This window comes from Falco cherrug, chromosome 3, assembly GCF_023634085.1.
Source record: "Falco cherrug isolate bFalChe1 chromosome 3, bFalChe1.pri, whole genome shotgun sequence".
Taxonomy (NCBI): domain Eukaryota; kingdom Metazoa; phylum Chordata; class Aves; order Falconiformes; family Falconidae; genus Falco; species Falco cherrug.
The window spans coordinates 28,286,475-28,311,927 of record NC_073699.1 but is presented as its reverse complement, the minus strand read 5'-3'; the positions used below and the strand labels follow the sequence as shown (position 1 = coordinate 28,311,927).

The 25,453-nt window shown below is 39.1% G+C and overlaps 1 protein-coding gene across 4 annotated transcripts in view; it reads left to right on the top strand.

The window, feature by feature from the left end:
* Nucleotides 1-25,185, top strand: part of ATP6V1C1 (ATPase H+ transporting V1 subunit C1) — a 162,800-nt gene extending 137,615 nt beyond the window's left edge. The window contains exons 1-14 of one of the 4 annotated variants that reach the window (XM_055706342.1): nucleotides 1,891-1,909; nucleotides 3,093-3,238; nucleotides 7,226-7,408; nucleotides 9,835-9,902; nucleotides 11,075-11,160; nucleotides 12,138-12,232; nucleotides 16,920-17,011; nucleotides 18,107-18,205; nucleotides 19,704-19,772; nucleotides 21,154-21,246; nucleotides 21,335-21,428; nucleotides 21,930-22,027; nucleotides 23,231-23,357; nucleotides 24,571-25,185. In XM_055706342.1, the coding sequence (XP_055562317.1) occupies nucleotides 7,277-7,408; nucleotides 9,835-9,902; nucleotides 11,075-11,160; nucleotides 12,138-12,232; nucleotides 16,920-17,011; nucleotides 18,107-18,205; nucleotides 19,704-19,772; nucleotides 21,154-21,246; nucleotides 21,335-21,428; nucleotides 21,930-22,027; nucleotides 23,231-23,357; nucleotides 24,571-24,666 (1,149 nt within the window). In that variant the 5' untranslated portion in view covers nucleotides 1,891-1,909; nucleotides 3,093-3,238; nucleotides 7,226-7,276 and the 3' untranslated portion in view covers nucleotides 24,667-25,185. Of the gene's footprint in view, nucleotides 1-1,799; nucleotides 1,910-3,076; nucleotides 3,239-7,225; nucleotides 7,409-9,834; nucleotides 9,903-11,074; nucleotides 11,161-12,137; nucleotides 12,233-16,919; nucleotides 17,012-18,106; nucleotides 18,206-19,703; nucleotides 19,773-21,153; nucleotides 21,247-21,334; nucleotides 21,429-21,929; nucleotides 22,028-23,230; nucleotides 23,358-24,570 lie in introns of those variants that run through there. The other 3 variants (XM_055706341.1, XM_055706340.1, XM_027803374.2) reach the window with 3 other exon arrangements.
* Nucleotides 25,186-25,453: the final 268 nt, after the last annotated feature.

Here is a 25,453-nt window from a genome sequence, read left to right as displayed (position 1 = left end):
CCTGCCCTGTGGTTTTACAAGTATGTTGTCATTGTGCAGATTAGAAAAGCTTGCTATTCTTCTGTTAAGTAGTGATTTTATAGTATAATTTACTAAATACTCTGTTTATTTATAGAGGTTAATGCCAAGTTTCCATCTGATAGCTTGGAGCTATGGATCACTCAAAAAAATCTTATCTTGTTCCAAAAATAACATAGATAATGTCTTGCATTTGCTAGTGTTGGCATATGGCGTATATTGCCACATTTTGAGGAAATGGCTTGCAATAATAAGAAAATGTGTCTATTGTGAAGTTCTACAAGAATTTCCACTGAAAACTGACAATGTTAATAATTCAGCCATTAAGAAACGATCTTTGCTAGAAGTTGTAATATGGGCATCTAAAACCAAGTTTGCCCACTTTTAAATTCAACAAGTTTCTGGTTTACTAAGTTATTTTAGAGCACGTGTTTTTATACTGGTATGAGAAATATCTAATGAAATTGTACCAGCATGACCATGTCAAGAGTATTATAAATGACTGCAGGCACTTCAGTAACGGGAACATTTTCAGAAGCCTCTGGGATTGAAGAACAACCTAAGTGGCCAAAGGAAGATTGACCTCCCACATTAGGCATTGTTTAAGAACATTCACACTTTGAACTTGACCAAGCAGAGTTCGCAGCTGCCAGATCCATAAATACTTAAGGGGGAGAAGACCACTGGACTAGAGGCCAAGAGACATGAAGCCCCATCCTTTGCTGGGCTGGGCTGGGCACGATGCAGTCACCTTTTTTGTATCTGTGATCGCATTTGTGCGATCCTGCTCTGTGCCTCCCCCACTAGCCACCCATAGCTATAAGGATGGCCCCAACTCTCACCTACTTGAAAAAAAGGAGAAAAATAGGAATAAATTGTTTGGTTCACCAAAACCAGCAAATCGAAATAGTTTGCTTTCTCTATATGGTTCCTGCTGTCTCCAGACAATACTGTGAATTAAGATGATAAGCAGTTTCACACAATAAAAGGAATTGACTTCGCTAGTAATACAGCAGTTTACAACCTGCTATTTTTCACTTAGCAATTACTGTGTGAGGCAAGAAAAAAGGGTGTCAAAAGAAAACTGCAACAATTTCTTTTTAAGTCCATCATTTCCCACTCTTCAGCTGCATGCATATTGTCTTCTTTCCTAAGTCCTTCACTGCAGACCTGTAGTGGTAAAGCATTTAAGTCCACATATACTGGTATACTAGTTTTGATTACTGAACTACCACTGCATTTTCCAAGACCATGTGTTTTCCAAAAGCCTGTCCAAGGAAAATGAGCCGACCACAGCAAGAACATGTACATGCTTCCAACCCTGCCTATCCTTCTCTGCCCTAAGGGCAAAAATCCTCCACAATATCTGCTTCCTCGTGGTGAATGAGGCCACTCTGCTCCATATGTGGTTTTCCCACAAATCTCCTAATGAGCCCGAGATTTATCAGAGGTGGCTGGAGCCCACCAGGCCCTCAGGCGGCCGGTGCAGGCTAGGCCCTGAGGTGGCTGATGCCTCGTCGGTGCCCACCGGCCTGAGGGGGCCGTGGAGGCCGCGGGACGTTGGCTCGGAGCCCCGAGGAGGCTATCGGTGCCCGTGACAGCGGCGGCGCCCCGGGCGAGCCCTGGCTGTGTGGCGGGGAGGGCCGAAGTGATAATCGCGCTGGGCCCAGCCAGCCCGGGTCTCGAACCCGCGGTCCCGCAGCGGCGAGCGCCCCCAGAGGGCCTGTGGGTCCGCGCGCCGCTGCGTCAGCACCTCGCGCTGCCCCGCCCCGCTCCACCGTCTCGTGACCGGCGCTGCGGCGGCGTCAGCTGACCCGCTGCCTCACGTGACCCGCCGGCGGGTGTGCGGGCGGCGCGCGGCGGCTGCCGGCGGGGGATGGAGCTGTGAGGGGTAAACGCCGTCGGGAGCCGCCGCTGCCGGCGTGGCCGGGCCCGGGGCGCGGAGCGGGGGGAGGAGGAGGAGGGCCTGGGCTGGGCCGGGCCGGGCCGCGGCGCGCCCCAAGGGGCTGGGGCAGCGCTCTGGCCTCCCCTGGCGCTGGGCCTGGCGCGAAGGGCCGCGCTGGCCGGGCCCGGCGGCACTGCAGGGGCCCGCCAGCCGCCGCGCCTCAGGGGGGGGCTCTGGCAGGCCTCGGCACCGCCTCGGGGGCTGCCCTGCCGCCTCTCTGCCGGCCTCCCGCGCCGGGGGTGAGGTAGCCGCCGTGCGGTTTTTATCGTGTGGAGGACAAAGTGAAAGCGCGGCCCTGGGAGCCTGCGCCGGGGGCTGCCGGGGCAGCTGCTGCCCGCCCGGGTTAGGTGAGCTGCCGTCTAATCCCCGTGATCCAGATCAGCGGCTCGGGGAGGAGTGCGGGTCCCGGCTCTCCTCACCCGTGTGCCAGCCCCAGCTGCCACCGCACCAGGCGTGTGAGCTCTCCGTTGTGAAATCTTCCCGGGTGTAGCCCTGGCTTCCTCGTTGTGGCCGCTTCTCGTTATGAAATGTGGAAGCGGCGAAGGCCAATCATCAGGAGAGATTTCTGCGGGCGAGTTTGAAGAAATAACATCTTGGGGACTTAGTGCTGGATATTGGGCGACTTCTAAGTTGCGTTAGTGAACTAAGCTTTCCTGTTGAGCTAAATAGGAAAAAAGAAACAGTTGTCCCCTCCCCCAGCTGCATTGGTTTTGAAAAATGCAATGCAGGGTGTCGTAGCTGAGATTCTGTTTTGACATCACTGTATGTCTTTTCAAGTATGGCCCTGAAACAGCTGTTTAGTGGGTTCTTTACTTATAGTATACTGCTTGAGTGTCTTCTGTTTGGAAATCCATTTTTCCTAATAACATAGAAATTAAACAGTATAAATTATGAGTAGTAATGCAAAATACATGCTGAAATAATATACCGAACTACTTTTGGGCATTAGAGTAGTTGGTTCAAAAAAAGGTACTCTAAAGGAAAGCTTCAAGGGTTGATATATTTTAAGCATTTTATAGATGAGTTGTGCTTATCTGACTAGCAAAACGTCTTGGCAATGTGTTTATGTTACTTACATCTCTTTGTAACAGCACATGGAAGATTATTACACCTCAAAGTTATGTTGCAGGTGTGCTTAGGAGCAAGTGTCAAGGGAAACTCTTATGGGATGCTACCCAGCTGTTGAATCTGAAATGAGAAAAGTGTGTTCTAATGAATTTCTGGCATTACACACTTATAAATGAAAACTTGCATTCATCGTGAGTACTGAACAAGGTAAAAATGAGTCAAAGCACTGCTGGTCTTGCAAGGTTAAATACTTATTTTTTTGAGATATGGATGGTTTGGTCATTTGGTATTAAAATAGTAATGTTATTAATCGTGGAATCATAAGTAGCAAGGTAGCTAGCTCAGTGCTGTATATAAAGTTGGAATTCCAGAACCTGTTCTTGGAAGTCCTGAACTTTGGTTCAGCATGGTCTATAGAGAGATTCTTGTATAAACTTTTATTTTTTATTTTGCTGTCTTATTTTTTTTTCTTTCTCCACACACACCACAGCCCCCCCGCCCCAGTTGTATAGCAAACACTTTTTGCTGTGGTTGGCCAGAAAATGCTTACAATGGCATCTTCAAAAGCCGTTTTAATCCTTAACAGGGGCTCTACCCACGTTCAGCAGAACTAGAGCCATAGTTTCTACTCACTTACTATCCTAGTTTGGTAGGGAGTGTCCTGAATGGACAATGCTTAGGAAAAAACCACCACCTTGACAGCGTTAGCTTGATTAACTGTACTTGTGCTGTAGTATTGAATGTTTGTAAATTGATAGATTTATGTGTTGTAGACAATTCCATTTATGTATACTCGTCATAAATATAATAAATACTTACGAATATTTCTTAAGCGTGTATATCAGAAGCAATTGAAATAACAAAAATAGCTGATAATGGTAGGTGAGACCATACTATGACAAACTACTCACCCATACGTTACAAAAAGGTGCTGGTCATAGAGGTACATGGTGTAAACAGCAGGTCATTTGTCCATTCTTACTGCTTATTCTAGGTTCTATTTGAACACTTGGTATTTCTTGCTTTATTCTGTGGTCCTTGTCTTTAAACTTCATGGCTTTCATTTAACAGTAGGTCAGTATGTATTTTTTTGGCTAGCTAGCATTTGTTTCTGTTTTTCTTACCATTCTGTAGCATTTCGGTCTTTACTTCTTATTTGTTATTCCCCATAGTTCTGATTTCAAACTCTGTCTCCCCCTCAGATAAAACAAACATACAAACAAACATTTAAAACTCTTCTACTGAGCTTTTTTCCTTGTATGTATTTGACACTACCTCCACTGAGTAGGTACCTGAAATGGGAAATTGTCTTACTTCCCATGGCTATTAGAAGTTCAGGAAAACCAACCACAGACAAAAATGGTGGGGGAGAAGTCCACTAGCTTAATGATTCCTGGGGGCTACAACTGTTCCGCCTGTGCCCCTTCACTCTGAGCAGTAGAAAAAGACCCTCGTTATTCAGTTGAACAATCCATTTTTGCCTCTGATATTAAGGAATCATGAAGTGCTCTAGATCATTGGATTTTAAGCATGTTAAAAAGGTCTGTCAGGTGTTTGTAACTTCAGGCTTGTTTAATGGTAGACTTGTCATGTGAAGTCTGAACTGTTGGTCTTCAAAAACTAACTTTAAAAGGTTGGAAAACTGTATTTATTGAAAGCAGTTATTCTTTGCAATGAGTCTATTACAGATTTTTTTCTTTTTTTTTTTTCCCTCCTTGGAAAAGATGTTTAGACTTCAATGGTGAGCTGCTTTTCCCAACCTGTAATGCAGGGAATGAGACTGTGTCATCGTAAACATGTAACTGTTTCCTTAGCTGATAAAATCTCTGGAAACTTTAGGTGTATTTGTAGAGGCTATTTATGTTTTAGTGGAAAACATGTGAACGTTATGCACCATCTGTCTTACTGAATAGGATTATGGATTTCTATGTTACAGCTCTTCTGTCTTTCACTTGCATATTTGCATGCTGCTGCTGGCACCATCTAAAACAGTTTATTTATCCAACATTAATTCCAAAGCCTTTTCTAGTCCTAGTCTAGTAAAATCCAAACAAAAACCAATTTAAAGCTTAAACACTTAAGAGTGTGTGTCAGCTGTAGTGGTGTCTCCCTGTGTGGGTGAAGTTTACTGTAAACTTGGACATGTCTTTTATAGGGCCAGAGTTTAGTGAAGTGTAGGAAGAAATGTGCAGTGGATTCACTGAGTTTGGCATCTATTAAGGAAGATAATGCATCACAGTAGTCTGAATAAGAGGAAATTTAGTCTAATTTCAAGCTGTTGATAATTAGTAGACCTCCCATGGAGAGCCATTATGTGAGATGATCCAGCTGGCACTAAACAAAGAACCCTTGTAACATGGTGATGACTGATGTTGCTTTTATTTTTCATGATACCTTCTGATATCAAAATCATCAGTACAGTATGACTAAGGATTGTTACAGTATGCACTTGGAGTATGAGGGACCTGAGGGGCTGTTTGCATGGGTTTCACCCCCCTCTCTGATCCTGCTGTTGTGAACTTTTCCCCCACAGTCAAGGCCACAGCATGAGGGAGGAAGTATATGCAGTCCTTTCACCCATCCTTCTCAGAGATAGGATTTCTTTTCTCATCCATACTATTTCCAGAAGCAAAGAACTCCTTATCCCTTCTCCTTCCAGCCTGTTTTGGCAACCTGCTAGGGGAGAAGAGAGGGTAGTGCCAGTGAGGAGAGCACAGATAACTTCCGAGACCTTGACTTTCTGCTGTTGAATAGAATCAGCTGTGCAGGTGTGTGGCCACAGCTCAGGAGAGTGCCCAGAACCATGCTGGGTCAGGCTGGAGAAGCTTTTGTGGAATGGGACATGTGTCTGATCTTGTAAATATTCTGATCTCTGTTATCTGTACCTGCCTTGGCATTATCTGTGTGATAATTCAGTGCCAGACATCATGGAGTGTATGGTATCGAGAACCTTGATAACTGGATGTCATCATCTCTTGTTATAAACAAGGCTCCTTAATTGAAGGAGGATGACTGTTATGCCAGTGACTAGATGTGCTTCATGGTATTAATTTAATGGTTGGTTAACTTTCTTCAGCTTTAGGCTTTCTGAGTAGCTGAACAAAAGAATCGGCTAACAAGCCTTTCTTTAGCTGATCTCTAACTTCAACAGCCTTGATAACTTGTTGACCTTAGAAAGATTACAGAAATTAAGGACCTATGTGTGTTGTTTTGGGCAAACTTTGCTACTGTGTATTAATTCTTACAGATACAATATTTGATTCTCTCTCTAAAAAAAAGAGTGCTGTATTCTGTGCTCATTGTGAAATTTAGGTTAGTCTCCACTCTTTCGATACTGCAAATACAAAATACGACATTTACATTCTGTCAAGGTATGCTTTTGTTTTGTCCTTCACTCCCTTACTAAAAAAATCCAGTAACTCTCCACCAGATTGTTCTGTTTCTTAGTGACAGAATGTATATACACTTCTTGAGCTCATTTGCAAAGCAGCTCAACATAATTTGTATTTAGTACCTCTGTCTTGACTAATGCCGGTATGTGTGATGTTATTGAAAGTCTGTAATGTCAACAGGGATACCAAGACTAGAAAGTATCTTCCTTTTTGTTGAAGTGTTTAGCTTCCAGGAGAATCTTCTTTGCTTGAAAGAATTAACTAAAGTTTATCACATTTAAATGGCATTTAGTCACTTACTACTACTTAAAACACTGTCCTAATCTGAAAAATGATTGGAAAAGCTGCAATGTCGGAGTTGAATTTTTTTTTCTCCTCTTAGATGTTCAGAAAACATTGTCTGTTGTATAGGTGCTGGAAAATATATATACAGCTGTGGAAATACGTTTCGGGCCTGTTTTATTGGATTTATTTGCAGTTAGATTGTTTGCTTATAATCTTTTTGTGGAATTGCAGTCGAAAGATGCTGGTGCTGCACACTCAGCCCACTTTGACTTTCAGGATGGGTGGTTTAAAAAGACTTTGCAACTGTGCAAATGTGATTTGAAAGACAGGAAAAAAAATAATTTGGAACCATGTGATATTCTTGGTAAAATCTGTTACAGTGGCTGGAACGGCACGTTAATGACATGGAATGAGATGTTTTTCTTCAGGCAAAGCTTTGAATCCTGAACTAATGGCAGATGTTCTTTCTTCCCCCCCCCCCCCCCCCCCCCCCCCCCCCCGCCTTCCCTTCTACTAGCATCTTCCCTCTATCTTCAGAAGCAGAAAGCGTCAAGATAAAGACAGAAAAATGACTGAGTTTTGGCTGATTTCTGCTCCTGGGGAAAAAACCTGTCAACAGACATGGGAGAAACTACATGCAGCAACTACAAAAAATAACAATCTTTCTACTAATTCAAAGTTCAATATTCCGGACTTGAAGGTACATAGGCCCCATATCATGTCCTAAGAAGTGTGTTTCACTTTGTTTCTTTAGATGAAAACTGTAGATGGGGAATACTTGCAGATGTTTTAGAGAGAACAGCTGATTTCTTTTGATGGTTGTATGGATAAAAAAATAATTTAGACAACAGTTATCTTTTTTCTGAAATTCTGTGTTAAAAAATTATTCACTCTGTAAGTTTTAAATGTTCAGTGAGCTAATACAGCAGATTTTTTCCCAAGGATTATAGCAGTTAGCTGAGTAAGAAAATTAGAACAAAATGGAGACTTGTGATCCCAGTATTCAGATTATATGGTTTCCTTTGTTTTTTTGTTTTGTTTGGTTTTACTTCTGAATTGTCTGCTCCTTTTCTGGCTGAGACGCAGTGAAAAAGCTCAATTTAAAATACAGGGGTTGATCAAACAGCTGCTGCCTTTCCCTGTCCAGGAGTAACATTCTTTTGTTAGAATAGTGGATGTGTCTAGCTGAGCGTTCCGGTTTGACCTGCTAATACGTGTTACAGAAAATGGAAAGAAAACGGTTTGAACTGTTACTGTGAGAAGCAAACACATATAAAATCTGAAAGCAGATTAATACAATTATCAGGTTATAGAAAAGTTATGAGTCAGTGTATTCATTAAGAAAAGGTCTATCCTGTCATTGAAATGTTTCTTGAACAAGAATTGTGAGCTCAGTTTAACTGGGTGAAAGCTCATCGAAGCTTATCAAAATGAAGAGGAAAAAAATGCTACCAGTCTGTCTACAGGACGGATCAAGTTCACATGGCGTGATGCCTTGTTCCTGTCTCTGCTAAGGAACGAGCCCAGGGCAAAAAGTGCTTCAGTGTGTCTTTTAAGAGGGTCTTCCAACTGCCATAACTTACGTTCACTTTTAGGCTGTCCTGACTTATTTCAGGAGATGTACTAGAAGAGACAAGAAGAAAGATCACAAGAAATGTCTGTCTTCTCCCAGGACATCCTTAAACATGAGTCAGGATGGCTTTCAAACTGTAGGGTGCCTACAGCATTTAGAAGAGTTATCACTGAAAACTGATGCGGCTGGTTAGGGTTATAAACGATTGGTTTTGTTTCTATTCTACTTCCTAAGACGGGCAGAAGCTGAGTATACTTTAAATACGATGGAAAATAGTCTGGCTTCTGTGGACCTGGTAAAACTGGTTTAAGGAGTGAGATCCTTTAGCTAAAACTCATTGAAACTCAGTGATTTAGTCTCTGTTGAACAGCAACCTTATTGCTTAAGACTTACTTGCCCTGTGGCTTGTGACTAGTCAAAACATTAGCTTCCTTGTTCTGCGTATAGCTCCGAAGAAGGTGGGGCATGGAAGGTGATTTGGTTGTGACGATACTTAATGTGCTCCTTTCTGCTTCAAGGCTAGAGAACAGGAATCACGTAAAGTTGAGTGGTCAAATACATAGAACAAAAATGCTACACTAAAAATAATGTTAATGGCATCTTGTCTAGATAGAAGATTCACTTATGCCTAATAATAGATCAGCAAGAAATACAAACTAGTAGCTAAAATATTAAAGGTAAGAAGAGTTGTCTTTTTGGAGGTATCTCCAACTTCCATTGCACAGAATGAACAAAACATTGAAGTACTTGGAGAGAACCAAAACCACTTACTATGTGACCTGCTTAAAAATAATCACCCTTTGGCTGTTTAACTTGAGGATAGCTATACTGTTTTCGCTTTTTTTTATGTCTTAGACCTATTTGAGACTTGTTTATGAAAGAGCTAAACAGAGTATTTTACTGTGCTGTAATTTTCATGTTTGAATTTGTGTAATTTAAAAATGTCTAAAATGGTAAGTGTCATCCCTGGCCCCAGAAAGTTATATGTGTTGCTCTAGATTATTACATGAAATTAGGGAAGAAAATGTTTTCTGGAGGGGAAGGAATAAAGAGTGAAAGCTTGTAGGCACACCAGATACTCCATTACTCCAGATGCAAAAAGTCCAGACTTTTGTTAGTCTGACTGCTGCAGTACTCTTTTTATCTTCAAAGTTTTTAATGTTCTGGTTGCCTCCAGCACTAAGATACCTGATTACAGAAACTACAGATTTGATCTAAAGTAGTAAATCAAATGCTGAAGTGCTGAAGCAAGTGACTTCTGGGAAGTGCAGCCAATTCGGAATGTAAAAGTTGTTTTAACATGTTTTGGATGGCTGGAATGCAGGACTGAAACTGCACCGGAGTGAGTTAGATCTGATACAGTGCTGCTTTAGGGGTATCTTTAGCAAACGAAACAGTCTGACTTTGTTAAATCATCAAGTCTGAAATCTTAGAGTACAACATTTTATGTAGTTCTGCAAAGCTACCTGTTCAAAAGAGTTAGCTTTTATTGTCATTTGGTTAATCTTTCTAGGTTTATATGCGATTTCCGATGCATTTTTCTTTCCTTCTAGGTTGGCACACTGGATGTTTTGGTTGGTTTGTCAGATGAGCTGGCTAAATTGGATGCTTTTGTGGAAGGGTAATAATTTATTTTCACTAGCATACAAAATATTAAAATAATGATGTGATGGTTTGCTGAGTCCTAATAATACACAGGGTATTTCCAGCTTCCAGCTTTTTTGTGTTTTGTAGTGATCCTCTGCAGACAGTCAGCAAGCTAAGATTTCAGAAAGCTAAGCAGCTCTTTTTCCTATATCTGTACTTGAAAAAAAATCAAATCTGAATTTCATGTGGAATAGTGGAACATTATGCATTGATGAAGGGTGGTTCTCCCTGTAGTAGTGCTCTGTGCTGCTGGGTCTTGGAGAGCTGTTACGAATTGGGCCTGACAGCTGCAGGAATTGATGATGAAATGGAGTAAAAACTGTTCTTTTAGCAAGTTGTAGTGCTATTTACAGACTTTGAGAAGGTAACCACATTGTTTCCTAATCTACAGAGATGATTAAACAGTATTTATATTGAAAGGCAAAACCTATTAATTATGAAGAAACTGATGGTCCTTTGAAAGTGATTTTGAGCAAGTTTAAAAAAATTTCACATAACCAGAACTTGTGGAGCCATCTTCTGTTTCAAGGAGAGAAGTGTTAAGTAGCTGGGTTTAGATAGAAAAGGAGACTATTTGGCATGGCACATGTGAGTAGTATTAAACATATCTTTTCTAGTGAGGAAGGCAGGTCTTGAGTGTCAGATCTTAGATCTCTCCTTAAGAGGGCTTAAGGCTAGGGTTTCTCCGTAGCTCTTCCGTTATCTCTGGTGTTTCATTGTCATGGTTGCTTTGTGTTTAATCTGGATTCTTGGTGATTTCTACCTTGCTATCTATTTTTTGGAAAGGAGTTAAGATTTTGAAAGTACTGCAGACTTCAAAAAAGGGTTGCAATATAGTGAGATTACACCTGGGGTCAACCACTGTTACCTGGAGGCAAGGGAAGTAGCCTCACCTTGTTGAGAACTGATGAGTAGCAACACTAGAGAAGGATTTAAATAAAGTTCTGGCATGTGTTTGAGAAGTTGCTCTCCGTCAGATACTGAGCCAGGTTTGTGCTCTTGGAAAGCTTGCATGTAATGCAATCAACTCTTCCTTTTTTGATCCAATCTCAGGCAATTTCAGATCAGTTTCATAAATGGTATTTCTCAAAATGGCAGGGTTTTTTCCATTTCTTTTTTTCATATCTTCTATCTTTCATTTTTCAGTGTTGTAAAGAAAGTGGCCCAGTATATGGCTGATGTTCTAGAAGACAGTAAAGATAAAGTGCAGGAGAATCTTCTGGCTAATGGAGGTAAAGTGTTAACCATGATATGTGTATCCCAAAAGTGCAGGAGGAAAGGCAGTGATCCTGAAATATACTGAGTGCTGCTTCTCTGTATGATGTTCTGAAAGCCTAGTTTAGACATGGAAGTACTTTTTGTTTCAGGGCAAGTGACTCATGAAAAATTGTAGAATTCAGAATGGCAGGAAATTAGATCTACATGTTAAATACTCACAGAAACATTTTGATACTTTCGGGCTGTATTTTGTCATCACTGGCCTCTGTTGGAACATAAAAATTACTGTTACTGATCACTGTAAGCATTCTTTGTATTTGTCTGTCATCTGAATAGGTATGATTTTATGTAAGCTTTGTTGGAATACTCAGTTCTCAAATTGTGATAAAATGTCTTCATAAAACTAGTTGTTTCATGGAAATACTTGTTCATTTGTTATAGTAGAGTTGCACTGGTCTCTAAATCAATATTTTGTTTTCAAAGTCATTTCATAAAATTTAACACAACTTGTGTTGGTGCAAGAGGGGCTTAAATGAGTGGATTAACATGAAAACAAGTGCAGTGGTCCTAATTAACACGGTTATTCTTAAAGAGGAGCTTGGAGTAGTCTTTCTCATAGACGGCTTTACAAAACTGTTGCTTCAGATGACCCACATAATCTTTGCAGCCTTTTTTCCCCTGTTGTAACACTTCCTTCTCCCACCCTTTTTTCAAACACAGCAAAAAATAGTTGGTCTTGTCTGTACTTACCCAGCCATCATTGACATAATAGTAAATATCGTTTAGGGTTTACAGACATGGAGAAACCAATATCTGAAGGCAGAGGTCACAGATAACTTGATTGTTAATTTTCAAATTTCTTAAGCAACAGGGTCCATACATGTGAAGGTCCACAATCTGTTACAGTTCTCTTCTGTTACAGCAATCCTACATGGAAAATAATACATCAGTCTATAGTCTATCTTAACAAAATTGTTCTTTAAAATTTTAGTTGACTTGGTCACCTATATAACAAGGTTCCAGTGGGATATGGCCAAATACCCAATCAAGCAATCCTTGAAGAATATTTCAGAAATTATTGCAAAGGTAAGGTAGTTTGGTTTTTGTAAAACTTTTATGCTTGAACTTGAGATATTTATGCACAAAACTTGGTACTCAAAGCTATTTGTCTATTTTTTGTTAAGTTCATGTGGCTTTGGTAACAATAGTAGTGAACCTGGTGGCAGTGTCTGTGTTTTAGTAACCAAAGGGTGTATTAGGATGGGGATAGGATTTGGAGAGTGTTCCCTGAAGGCCATCATGCTGTCTTTGCCCATTTTTGTTTCCTGAGATCGCTGAGTTAACAAATACATAACTACCAGATAATGTCACTTACATTTAAGTCTTGCTGTACTGACATGCCATTTGTCTGATGTTTTCAAACTTTGTGGGCTACTAGCAGTGAACCAGGGAACAAACCTACCGTCTGAAAGCTATGGTGCTCAGTTGTGAGGGGGGAAAAATAAGCCTTCAGTGTTAGGTGAAGGAAGGCTCATTTGAGTGTTGTCATGGATTTTCCCCTTGTCTTTACCTTGGTAAAGTTTTTTTCACTTCAGGGGTTTAATTTGTTTTGTACTTGCTGTGAGCATAGATAGGGTCCTCAGCAGTGACTTGCTGTATTCAAACAGTGAAAGAGTTCTCTGTAAGCTACCCTTGCTTTAACGTCTTCCAAACTTTTTCAGTTGTTTGGGTGGTTTTTTTTCTTTTCTGTAATCTGCAAACTGGCTTTTGGAATTATCTGTGTCAATAAAATACAAAACCCAGGAAAAAAAACCAGCTGCTTCGGGTACCTATAGAGATAGTTTTTGGTGCTGGGTATGTGGGAACTATAATCAGGGTGGGAATGGGGGTAAGTGCTGGCAGACTCATGCTTTGCTGTAACTGTAGATTCTCTAGATATTAGTTTCTTTCCTGAAACTATTAGTTTAATTTTTTTGCAGAGATTACAAAATCTTAATACATGACTGAATTAAAAGGGGGGTGGTGGGGGGAACATCTTCAGCTGTGTTTTGCCTCATTTTTGGAGCTTACCTGTTGCCATAGTATAGAACTTGGTTTTGTAGCAATTAAGTTTGTTGAAAAAAGCAACAAACAACATGAAGGAATATGTCCTTTATTGAAATACTGTCAAGGATTCAATGCATGCTATCTTGTGTTCTGGAGTTTGCTGCATAAACCGTCTGCTCACAGCAAAGTTGTACTCCAGAACCAGAATTTTAAGTTAAATAATTGGCTTACATTCTTCATCTGCTTTAGGGACCTTTTTGTGTTATTAGACTGGATACTAAATGCAGAGGAACAGGTGTGCCTGAATCATCTTGTTTGAGGGTTTCCATTTCTCTGCATGTTTAGCTGTACCTGTCTTCTATACAGACAGCTTCAGGGATACCTATGTAATTAATCTAATTTCAGATAGTTTGAAAAATGTTTTCAATTATGAGCCACAGATGTGTGTCCATAAAGTGGAGAAGAGAAGGGAGATGACTGAAATTGCCTTATACGCTTGTAAGAGTGACCCCTAAGAGATAATGTCGCAGGACTTGAACGAGTTTTGTCTCAAAGCAGAGTCCTGACATAGTTAACATCTGCACTTTGGCATGTGGTTAAACATGAAGATACAGGAAAATTTATAAGCCACATTAATTAAAATCCGTGAAGCTTCTTGAAACATTGATGTTAAAATAACTTGAAAAGCTTGTCATATCACAAGATACTACTTTTCCTGTATGGTTTTACATTCTCCTCACTCACTACAGCAGCAGATTCTGATGTCTGCCAAAATGAGAGTAATGGCAACTGCAATAGGGAAGTCTGTCAGTTAAGGAAAATTATAGCAGTGTTGGAAACACTTAATATAAAAGGAAATCTACTGAAACTATCCATCAAGTGGTTTTAGCTTTTAACTTTCAGAAGTGTTGTGAAACCCAGTGTCAATACTGAAGACCTCGAAAATGGTGTCTGTGCCATGTGAGAGCTGTCACTTAATCTAGTCATTCTTTGTGTTTGAAATTATAGTCGTAAGACTGTTACGCAAGGAGACAACCTCAATACCCTTAATGGCCTAGTCCAACATTTCCAGGAACCCAGCTGTCTGCTAAAGTGCAACAGCTCAGTTGTATAGTTACAAGAAGATGCTTGTATATTGCTGATGACTCTGTAAGTCGTTTAAATTTCTGCGTTTTGGGATGTGTGGAAATAGGCCCATTAAGTTAGAGTGATACTTTCTTTAGCAATGTCATGAGTCTGCCTCATTTTGCAGTGATGTTTATGAGTTATCCACCAATTCTGCTACTAAAAGGAAGTTTGTATTGCCGCTTCATTTGGCAGTATTTCCAAGAGCCCTGCTGTGACACTGGGGTTTGCAGCTCTGCGTTCTCTAACATTTTAATAGGACGCAAAGCTCATTCTTGTTTATGGTAGACTCCAGTCAGTGCAGCAGGAACTGGCTTTTGTCTAAGCAGTTGTCTTTTAAAAGGCTACTGACTTTACAAATGAGAGCAATTAGAGTATTGACAATTAGGAAATGATGAATGGAACTAGTTTGTAAAAGCAGTGTTTGGTATCAGTGGATTTTGCTTTTTGTCATTAAGCAATGCATAGTTAGGCTGTTGTTGAAAGTTTGGATCCTTGGAAAAGGCAGAAGGGAGAGTTGTTGGTCTGGGAAAAAGTCCAAATGCAAAAAGTTACTGTCTTAATAGCTTCTGATTAATTTTTCCCTTAATGCTTTGAGCTGTAAAAACAAAAAAAAAAGTGCCACTTCTCGTAGTGTACAAAAATTTTAATGAGTGTGTGCTTTGTGATGCCTGCTGAAGTGCCACATGCTTTGCTAAAGGTTATATCAGTCAAAGTTATTAAACAACCTTAAATACTCATCTGTTTAAAAATAAATTGTCTTATTTTCAGGGCATTTTGTCTAAAACATTGCTGTATCTGTAAAGGGTGCAAGCCATTAACGTGTTGCCAAATGAAACTTCATGTTCAGGCTTTTAAAGACTCAGAATTTCTTACTACAGACAAGTAAACTTTTGTGTTACTATAAACAAGTTCACTATATAACTAAGTGATATTGCTTTTGAGAGACTTAATTTGTTGAAATAAAATCATATCTGGATCCCCAGTTGAAGTGTTCTATGCAAACAAATTGTTTTGTCAATGGCCTATGCCCAAATAAAGGGTGAGTCCCTTGATTGTGTTCGTATACTTGTCCCAGGGAATTTTTATATGCTTGTGCCTACATACCATAGTGAGGAGGCAGTGAGGGAGGGAGTAGCAGGATTACGATGCCAGACCAATGCTGTAGCACATTCTTTTAGTTATCCAACTGTTACTGAATGTATTGATTTTCAAAATGCTTCCTTGTATGAGGTGCACCTTAAAAACAGTATGATCGGATGTTTAAGACCTGTTAGTTGCTTTATTTGGTTTTTTGTTCTTACACTTGCTTCCAAGTTTACCTAGCTGGGAATGAATCATTTGTGATAATCATGCTAATTAATCCAGGGCGATGATGAATTTGGGAGGGAATGGCTTACTTAAACAGCAATGGCAAGCTGAATGTCAGAATCTGAGTCTAAACAGTAAAGTAGTTGGGACTTTGATATGAAAGTTTGAAAGATGATTGAAGGCTGCTGTGACAGTAAATGTAGAATGCTGCCTCTACTTGATTAGACAGATGTTTTTATTGTTTGAAATTGTATTCAAGTCTGAAATGTTGTTTATCTGTCTACCCTGGAACTGGCCCAATGGAACTTCACACATTCCAAAATACATAAATTTTTACTAAATGAAGAAAGTCTCTATAAAACAGATTTTTCCTTTATAGTTGTGAGCCGCTGCCAATGTAAAACAGCAGCATAAAAGATGACTTTGTGAAGGGAGATGGTGATATAATTTATTGTATTTTCCTTTGCAAACATATGAAATGGGAAGTAGCTCTGGGGAAAAAAAAAAAAAAGACATAATTGTGGTAATATTTAGAACTGTAAATAGTAACAGCTACTTGGAATGAAGAGATGATGCATTTAGTTGATAATCTGTCTTTGACCAAGGCTGTTCATCTCAAGAAAAGGTGCAAACTGCAACAGGCAAAGACAGTGCAACGGTTTCTTTTGAAGTTGTAGATCAGGGGTCCTCAAACTATGGCCCGCAGGCCAGATACAGCTCCCCAGGGTCCTCAATTCGGCCCCTGGTATTTACAGACCCCCCTGCCCACCCCCCCCCACCCCCACCCCCCGCCGGGGGTTGCGGGGGGGAAACCAAGCAGCCTGCCACTTCATCCGCGCGCCGGCCCCCTGGTTAAAAAGTTTGAGGACCCCTGTTGTAGATGATGCAAAGCAATAATGCTTGGGTTACTTAATTCTTGATTTGCTGCTCAAAACTGTACCATCATTCTTGTCACTGAAACTCTGAGAGGAAAAGTATAATGAGAAGTGAGGTAACAGCTGGAGGAAATGGTACCCAGTGTTCACAAGTGTACAGCTGGGTGCAGTAGTGTGTCCAGCTGATGCCAGAAGAGGTTGTGTAATTTCTATTGCTGGCTGATTTTCCCTTAAAGGAATTCTACATATTAGAGTTTTCTGAGTTTTGAGTGAAGTTTGTCAAACACTAGAGAAATAAGCATTTTAACTTGTGTATTTTTTATTAAGTTCTTCTTGGCAGATCTAAGCTTTGAAATTAAGAAATCATTTTAAAACTATTCTAGTTCTTGAGATACTGTTACTTTTCTGTCTTCAAGGGAGTAAACCAGATTGACAATGATCTAAAAGCAAGAGCCTCAGCATACAATAATCTGAAAGGGAACCTTCAGAATCTGGAAAGAAAGAATGCGTAAGTCATGTTGGTTTTTGCTAATGTAGCATAGGAAAGTTATCTACCCATGAAAACTTAGTAATGCGTGAAGAGGGACAAGCTCTAAGCTTGATGTATTTTTAAGGTGTTTATCAATCTTGAATAGCAGCTGTCATAAAAGCACGTTTATTACCAGCTGTCTTGTTGGTAATAGCTCACTTGTGATTGATAAGCAAATATGAAATACACAAAAGCATGTACAAATAGTACAAATTGCTGGAGCTTTTGAGAGAAGCTTGCTGTTAAAATCGTGCGTAACACTACTACTTCAGTGTCTGTCTAAACAAGGTAATCTTTCCCTTTTCTGCAATTTATGTTTCAAGCATGTCAATATTACTGGATTTCTTCCCTCAGAATTAACCAGCAGAGACAGCTGTTGCATACATGCAGATAATAAATTAAACAAGGACTGCATGCTGTCTTGTCACGTACCTGTGATGATTATCTGAAATCCAGTGGACGTACAGTAGTTTGCGCAAATATGGTTGATTAATTTGACCCAACCCTACCATTACGGTTAATGGTACGAGCCTGCTGGCCGATTCAGAGCCATGGGTCATACTGATGATACCCGTTTTATGAGTGAGCCATAAGTTACGTGTTAAGCCGTGGTAATTTGTCAGCTAAGCCCTATTAAATCTGTGTATTTTCTTAGTCTTTTGTGAATATGAGGTAACAAGCTGCTTTGGATTTTTATTGAGGTTCTGTATGTAGGTCTGTAGTAGGTTAGTTGTAAGTTGGGTTCCATATACTAGTCTTCACAATTAATGATTTTAATGGTTGTTGTGTTTTTAAAGCGCTTTTTAAGAGAGTTTAAAAGGCTTCTTAAATGAGTGAGGTATTGGGAATATGGAAATGGCGCACAGCAGTGGAGCTACTGATAAAAACTTTCAGTGACTTTAGACAGTAAGATTTGAAATACGTATGAGGATGTTTTGTTTGCTCTGCTAATAGCAAATGCTTAGGTAAAATACATTTTAGAAAATATTGTACTGTCAAGCACTGGAAACTGTTGTCCAGATTAATTCAGTTCTTAAATATGTATTTACTCTGGTTATCTTTGTTTTTCTGCAGGGGAAGCTTGCTAACCAGAAGTCTTGCTGATATTGTAAAGAAAGAGGACTTTGTACTCGATTCAGAATATTTGGTCACGTTATTAGTGATTGTTCCGAAGTAAGTTTATTGTCTGTCCTAAGAGCAGAATAAAACCAGAAATTTGAATCAAATGAGAGATCCCACAACCTTGTAAAATTTAAGAAAGGGCATCAAAATTTATTTGGAGTTTTCTTGGATGAACAAACACAAACGTTTGAATGGTTAGTAGAGGCAAATGAGCCTGGGTGCCTGTATTCCATTGTTCATGGGAACTCATCATAAGAAATGCTGAGTGCTCGTGAATTTCTTTAAGTAACTGGAGATTAGATTTATATCTCTAATATTAGTTGGTGACTAGTCATGTTGCAGAAGTTACTTACAAAAATAGTAAGTACTGAGCAAAAACATGACTTGTTTTACATTAGAAGGCTTAATGATTTAATTATCCTGGTTAGGACTATGCTGGTTTTCAGCCCTTAGTGAGCAAAGTGAACTCTTTACTGCTTTGCTCTGTGCTTTTTCAGATTACTAGAACACTGGTTTTTTTACTTAGGTGAGTCTCTACCAGTGGAACACTGCTTATGTCATGTCAGAGGTTTTTTGGGGTACAGGTTGTTCCTGTCTGAAATGTTTAAACAAAAAAACCCCACCTTTTCCCTTGGCCAAGGGAAATGGTGATGCAGATGTCCTGAAGACTATTGTAAAATGAGAAAATGGCACTAGACTGTCTTTTTGGAGCTGTGAACAAAGAAAGCTTCTAACTTGTGAAGATGGCCGGTAGGCTGTTTGTCACATGAAGGCAAAACAGTTTTGCAGTGGCTTTAGCACAGGAGTCCTCAAACTACGGCCTGCGGGCTGCATACAGCCCCCCAGCATCCTCAATCCAGCCCCGGTATTTACAGACCCCCCCGCCGGGGGTTGGGGGGGAAACCAAGCAGCCGCAGATGACTGCCTGCCACTTCACCCGCGTGCCGGCCCCCTGGTTAAAAAGTTTGAGGAACCCTGGTTTAGCAGAAAACAGGTGGTTAGTGTATCTCAACTGTTATTTTACCTTTGACTTTGTTTTGGTGTTGAAAGGGTGGAACCTCTTCGCCACCAGCTACAGAAAGGCAGGGCTTTCAACATTCTCAGTCCTTCAGACAAATGCAGGACTTTGGGGAACCCATCTTTAATTGTGGGAAAAGTTTTCCTGTTAGTAACTCAGAAGAGCAGAGTTATACAAGGAGTTTCTGATAAACCTAGACAGTTAAGTCCACTTGGTCCCCTGCACTTAATGATGACTAATATAATTTCACAGTTCTTCGAGTTCAAAAATTTCATGCTTGTAAACTTATATGAAGACTGAAGATAAAGTATGTTACTTTTGCTATCATTAAGATTATTGCTAAATAGACTATAAAACCAGCACGAGGACTGTCCCTGATGTCTTGTGTAATTCTGACAACCTACACCTGTTTGGTGTAGGTGATGATTAAATGTTTTTAGTCATTCAGTGTTATTGGAAAAACTTGATCCATTAATCTAAGATTTCTTACTGCAGTACTGAAAGTCTAACCATAACCCGTGTGTTCTGTAGGTTAAATTATAACGACTGGGTTAAGCAATATGAAACTCTAGCAGAGATGGTTGTACCACGTTCCAGCAAGTAAGTTGTTAAATGCTACATCTCATATTTGTATGTGCTGTATTTTGGAAGTGTTCTTTATCTGTAGTGACTTTGAATTTTAGTGATTGGTCAAACACTTGTCAGAATGTCTAGCTTTATGGTTTTATCTGATCAAATAATTTTGTTGTGGTTGAGGAAGGATTCAAAGGAACTTATACTCTAGGGTTAACAGAATTATCAAACTAACTTAGGTGGGGAAAGTAAAAGAATTGAAAAGTTAATCTAGTTCAGGCCAGGCACACTCAGCTTCAAGCTAGTGCATGGTAGCGCTCAGCAACAAATACTAGCTGCTAGCCTGTAAGCTTTATGCCTGTCTTCAGAAGACTTGAAGCAAGTTACATATACTTTTTTGGGGCTGTTCAAAAATGAAGACCTGAAAGTGTAGATGGCTTTCTTGTGTGCAAAGAAAAGTAACTTGCCTCTTCTGGGCTAACAAAGCCCCTTGGTACCAAGCTGGTGCTTCGTGTCTGTGATGGGCAAGACTGAGGCCTGGATTTGATAGTACTGTTAAGCCACTTCAGCCGTTTTGTAACCGCGTTGAAAGTAAAGTCAATGTGTAGCACAGAGAATTGATGTATTATTAATTTTAACTGAGGGTTTTGATCAGGTAGATCAAAATTACCAGCTTTATGCCAGTTAAAAAATCTGAACTTCTTCTGGTTAACTTCACATTTGAGTTGCATCAACTTAAGCCTAGTGGGAGATCTGCTAATAGTTCTTAATTATGGGGAAACCATGACCTAGGGGTACCTTAAGAGGCATCTTGTTAAACTGTTGGATAATGCTTGTATTGAAGACAGTCTGACACTGAGGAACAGTCTAAATCTCTTCATACTTTTTTCCTAAGGGGAAGTCTCAAAATAAGCAGTATTGTCTTAAACTATAAAATAGTAAATCTAGGCGTTGACTTTACAGCATAAGAAACTCTTTCTTACCAGCCTATGTCTTTAATTTGTGTCCTTTTCTCTTTTAAATCCCTTTCCTTTTTCTTTAAAACACACATTTCTAAGAATTCTGTAGTCCAAACTTTTCAGTATTAAACCAGCTTTAGTTCCTTTTTCTGTAAAATAATTATAACTTGAACAAATACACAGACATGTATGAAGTGTTTCTGAGTGGTGAGGTCTCTCAATATGAAATGGAAACTGCCAGCCTTTACAAAGGGAGTAATTAAGAGCAGTTGCTGAAGTTCCAATTACTTTCTGTACGAGGCGTTTAGTTTGGGAACTAATCACATCCGATTATCTACGTTTTTGTTCTTGCCTAGTAATGATAAAGTACAGCTTAAGCTACTGTACATCAGATCTGTGGTGACTTGAACCTTATTAATTCTGACACCTGCTGTTTTTTTTCTGTGTAGTGTACTCTTTGAGGATCAAGACAGTTACCTTTGTAATGTCACCTTGTTCAGGAAGGCGGTGGATGATTTCAAGCATAAAGCCAGAGAATATAAGTAAGGCTTGTTTTGTGTGTGTTCTGTCTCTCATGCTTTGAAGGATCTCTAGATAGCCACTTTTGATTTTATTCAATTTCACCTGCAGATTTATGGTCCGTGATTTCCAGTATAATGAAGAAGAGATGAAAGCAGATAAAGAAGAAATGAATAGACTGTCAACTGACAAGAAGAAACAGTTTGTAAGTTGGTATAAACTAGTCATTATAGAAACATGAGACATCTAAGACTTGTTATTGCTACTTTACCATTTCATGAACTTGTGATTCTGAGAAAGCATTGCAAGGATGACGTGAGGTAGTCAGCCTGCTATGCAGCTAATCTGCTCAGAGATAATTGAGTTCCTGGTAGCGCAAATGCTTCCTACTGTGTTGAACCAAGTGCTAACGTTGCAGCTGATAATATATTAAAGTTTGAAAATAGACAAGCATTTGAATGAAATAATCATACTGAAGAGACAACGGAATTCTCATTAAATTTCTCTTTACTTAGTATTGAAACACCCTTGAGCCATTATGTCCATAGTGAACTCTGCCTTCTAAGTCGTCTGTATTATAGTACAGATATTGAATATCTGTATATCAGATATTGAATATCTGAATATCTGCTCAAACATGCTTAATGTGCTGATCTTTTTCTGAAGTTTGAATAACATAATTTTTTTCCCCTCTTCCCTTTCACAGGGCCCTCTGGTTCGGTGGCTGAAAGTTAATTTCAGTGAAGCTTTCATTGCATGGATTCATGTGAAAGCACTACGAGTTTTTGTTGAATCTGTTTTAAGGTAATGAGGTAGACCTGAATTGTGCTTTTCTTCTTAGACTTTGTAAGAATTTGTCTACCTTGGGTTTACTGAACCGAGGTGTGTGGATGCCACTTCTCTAGGAAGGGGGAAACAAGGAAGTAGGCAGTAAGAATAGCTGATGGCAGTAACTCTTGTTGCCAGCTGTGGAATATTTGAGATAGATAACTGTGTATCTTTCTCCTTGAATAGTCTTTCCACCAGTGCTTTAGGAATTATGGGTACTCTGTAAGTTGCAGCAAGGCATTTCTGCTGATTCTTAGCTTGCTTTGAGGTGCTTGTAAGAAGACCTTACTGTATCTTCTATTTAAGTGGGAAATATGAATAGTTCAGAATAAAAAGTATTCAGGCTTTGAGTAGTATAGCTTGACATCTTAAAATATATGCATTTTCTTTAAAATGTGGCTTTCTAAGAATTTTGCCATCTAAACTTTTCAGTATTAAACCATTGAATATTCTAACTGTAAAACTTTGCTGCTCTTTTCTTCATATGTATCCGGAAGTGTAGTTTTTAAGTTGACTTAAGAACAGCTGTAGTTGTTCTGCAGAAGGAAGGACCTGGATTTTTTTAGAGTTGGAAGGACTTCTGTCTTAGAAAATGGAAAGGGGTTTTTTTTAGTCTTTTTGATAACTAATATCAAATATTGTTTATAAAGGAGACAACCAGAGGTGAAAAAGAAAAAAAAAACCCAACCACATTAACTTGTAATCTAGCCTGTTTCTTAGCTGCTGTGGGATTATTTTGATGAAAAAATTGAGTAAGGAAGAAAGCTGAACTTGATTTGAATATTAGCAACTGTTTCCGCACACCTAGAAAGGAGGATTGAGTAGAGACTAGATTATCCGCCTAGTGGCAAAAGCAAAGTCTTGCAAGTAAAATAATTGTAATGTTCGAAACAGTCCAAGACTTCAGGTAACTTTGAGAATTGTGCTAAGTACTCAAGGATTTAAAATAATTTTAAAAGCATTTACACTTATGTTTTGTTATTTAAAACCTGAAGAAACAAGTTGTCCTTTATTTGATACCTTATGAATTACAATCTTTACAAAACAGAATGGTCTTGCCAAAATAAAAATGAGCAGAACTCCCTCTTCAGCAATAGGATTCTTTCTCAAAATAAAATTCTGAATAATAAAAGAAATCTTATTTCAGCATTTTCATAGTTTTCTGCTTGACTTCCTCAGGTATGGTTTGCCAGTTAACTTCCAGGCAATGCTGCTTCAGCCTAATAAGAAAACAATGAAGAAATTGAGGGAGGTTTTGTATGACTTATACAAACACCTTGACAGCAGTGCAGCAGCTATCATTGATGTAAGTATTTTTGTAACTGCTACTCCCCTTCAATATTAGGTTCAGTTTGTTTAAACAAAAAAGCAGTCTATTGGCATTATTAAAAAGCTACACTTCTCCATATTGTCCATAGTTCTCTTACAGTACAGAAAATTGTCTCCTTATAAAAATGCCTATTTTTATAAAAATTGTATTTTACATTTTTGCAAAGTAGATGGTTTTTGAAGTTGCAACCAATGCATTTGGTGAGCTGTCTGGTATAAGTGTCTCATGTAATTTCTTCTTACTGCATTCTTTCTTGCTACTGATGGGAGGATATCTTATAGACTGCATACATAACTCATATCCTCAAAGAATTCAAACAAAGTCAACTTTGATCTGAAATTAGACTTAAGGAACTTGACCATGTGTCTTTTTCTGAGTCTGGAAGGAATACACAAGTTGTCCACAGTCTGCAGTAACAGTGGCCTTAATACTGAAACAACTTTTTTTTTTTTGGTTGCATTGCTATCATTGTTTTTAAGTTAACATAGTTGTCCTTCTCTGCTGAAGGAGGCTGAATTGATGTCAAGATGGAGTCACCCTTTCCATCTGTAGAAGTCGTTATTTTCATGTTTAAAACTGGTTTGCTGGGAGGCTTATTTTACTAATTTGTTTTGTATTGAAAAGTAGTGCTTTTCCTGGTTAAAGATTAACTAAAGATAGACCATACAGTGAGTTTATCTGAATTTAAAAAGGCTAAAAATAATCTTTCTTAATGTTGTATTCAATGTGATGTTTTTCCGAAGTATTTCCAGGCCTTTTTTGGGAAAGGGGGATGTGAGGCAATTAAGGTGAAAATTAAACATGCTGAACTTCATGTAACTTCCTGGATCATTCAGCACCCTGTAACATTCTTTTCATAAACTGTCTGTTTAGAAGTAGTAAACCATAATTGCAGTACTTAGCCTTCCATTTAGTGGCAGTGTGTTTACTACAGCAACAGATGAGGATTTACTGATACAAAACTACTTGGATTTTGAAAAAGCACTTGTATTTCATTTTGAAAACTACTGCTATTAATTTGTCAAAGTTCTATCTTTGTGTGTTGCTTGAACGGTTACTTGAACATGAAAATTTAAGCCCTGAAGTCTTGCCTAGACTGTTTGCTTCTAAAACATATGAATGTTTCATCTACTTCTGAACAGGAGTCTGAATTGTAAGGGCGTAACTGGTTTCAAAACTTTATTTACAGGCAACTATGGATATTCCAGGCTTAAACCTCAGTCAGCAGGAGTACTACCCGTATGTGTACTACAAGATTGATTGTAACTTGCTGGAATTCAAGTAAAAGTTCCCTAACGTGACAATCTTTTCAGTGTTGGTGTAAACAAACAGAATTGAGGTTGAAGTACAGTAATACTTCTAACACTCTACTAATCCTATGCTTGCTTCTTATGTTAGGTGAATTTAACACACAGTGGTCCATCTCTAGACGTTTTCTTTAAAAAGAACAGTGTAGGTAATCTGCTTTTAACCAATTATGTCTGTAAATGTATATTGAGAGAACTGAAATATTTATAAACAGAGTGATTTATTTAAGGAAAAGCTCATTCCTCTTTCGTATGGTGGTCTGTGTTAATTACATTTACCATTGTTTATTAAAAAAACTTGTTTACAGAAGAATAGTGTAAATGTTCATGGCCATTTTGTTTATTTGATTTAGTAGATACAATTGTGTTAACGTTGTTGAACTGTGATGTAAAGTATGTAAAATTGGTATGAAATTGTGCTTTCTGAATGGTTTAAAATTACAGTTGAAGCACTGTAAACACAGGAAAAAAATAAACATACCTGTGCAAATGTGTCACTTTCTTGTAGCACGTATAACTGTAAATACTTGTGTTTAAACTGAGGCGATGTATTAAGTCGTAAAGCCGATGCTGCATCCTGCATGCAGTGGTACAGAAATACAGTTGACTTCAGCACAAATACTTTTAAGAGTTGCAGGTATTTCTTTTGCTTTGTGCAGAAATGCTCGAGTATGTTGTTTGGCCACCAAACCTGTGTATAGATGTTTTTCATGTTTGTATCTTTGACTCTAAAGAAAACAAAAGACAGTTATTGGCAAGATGGGA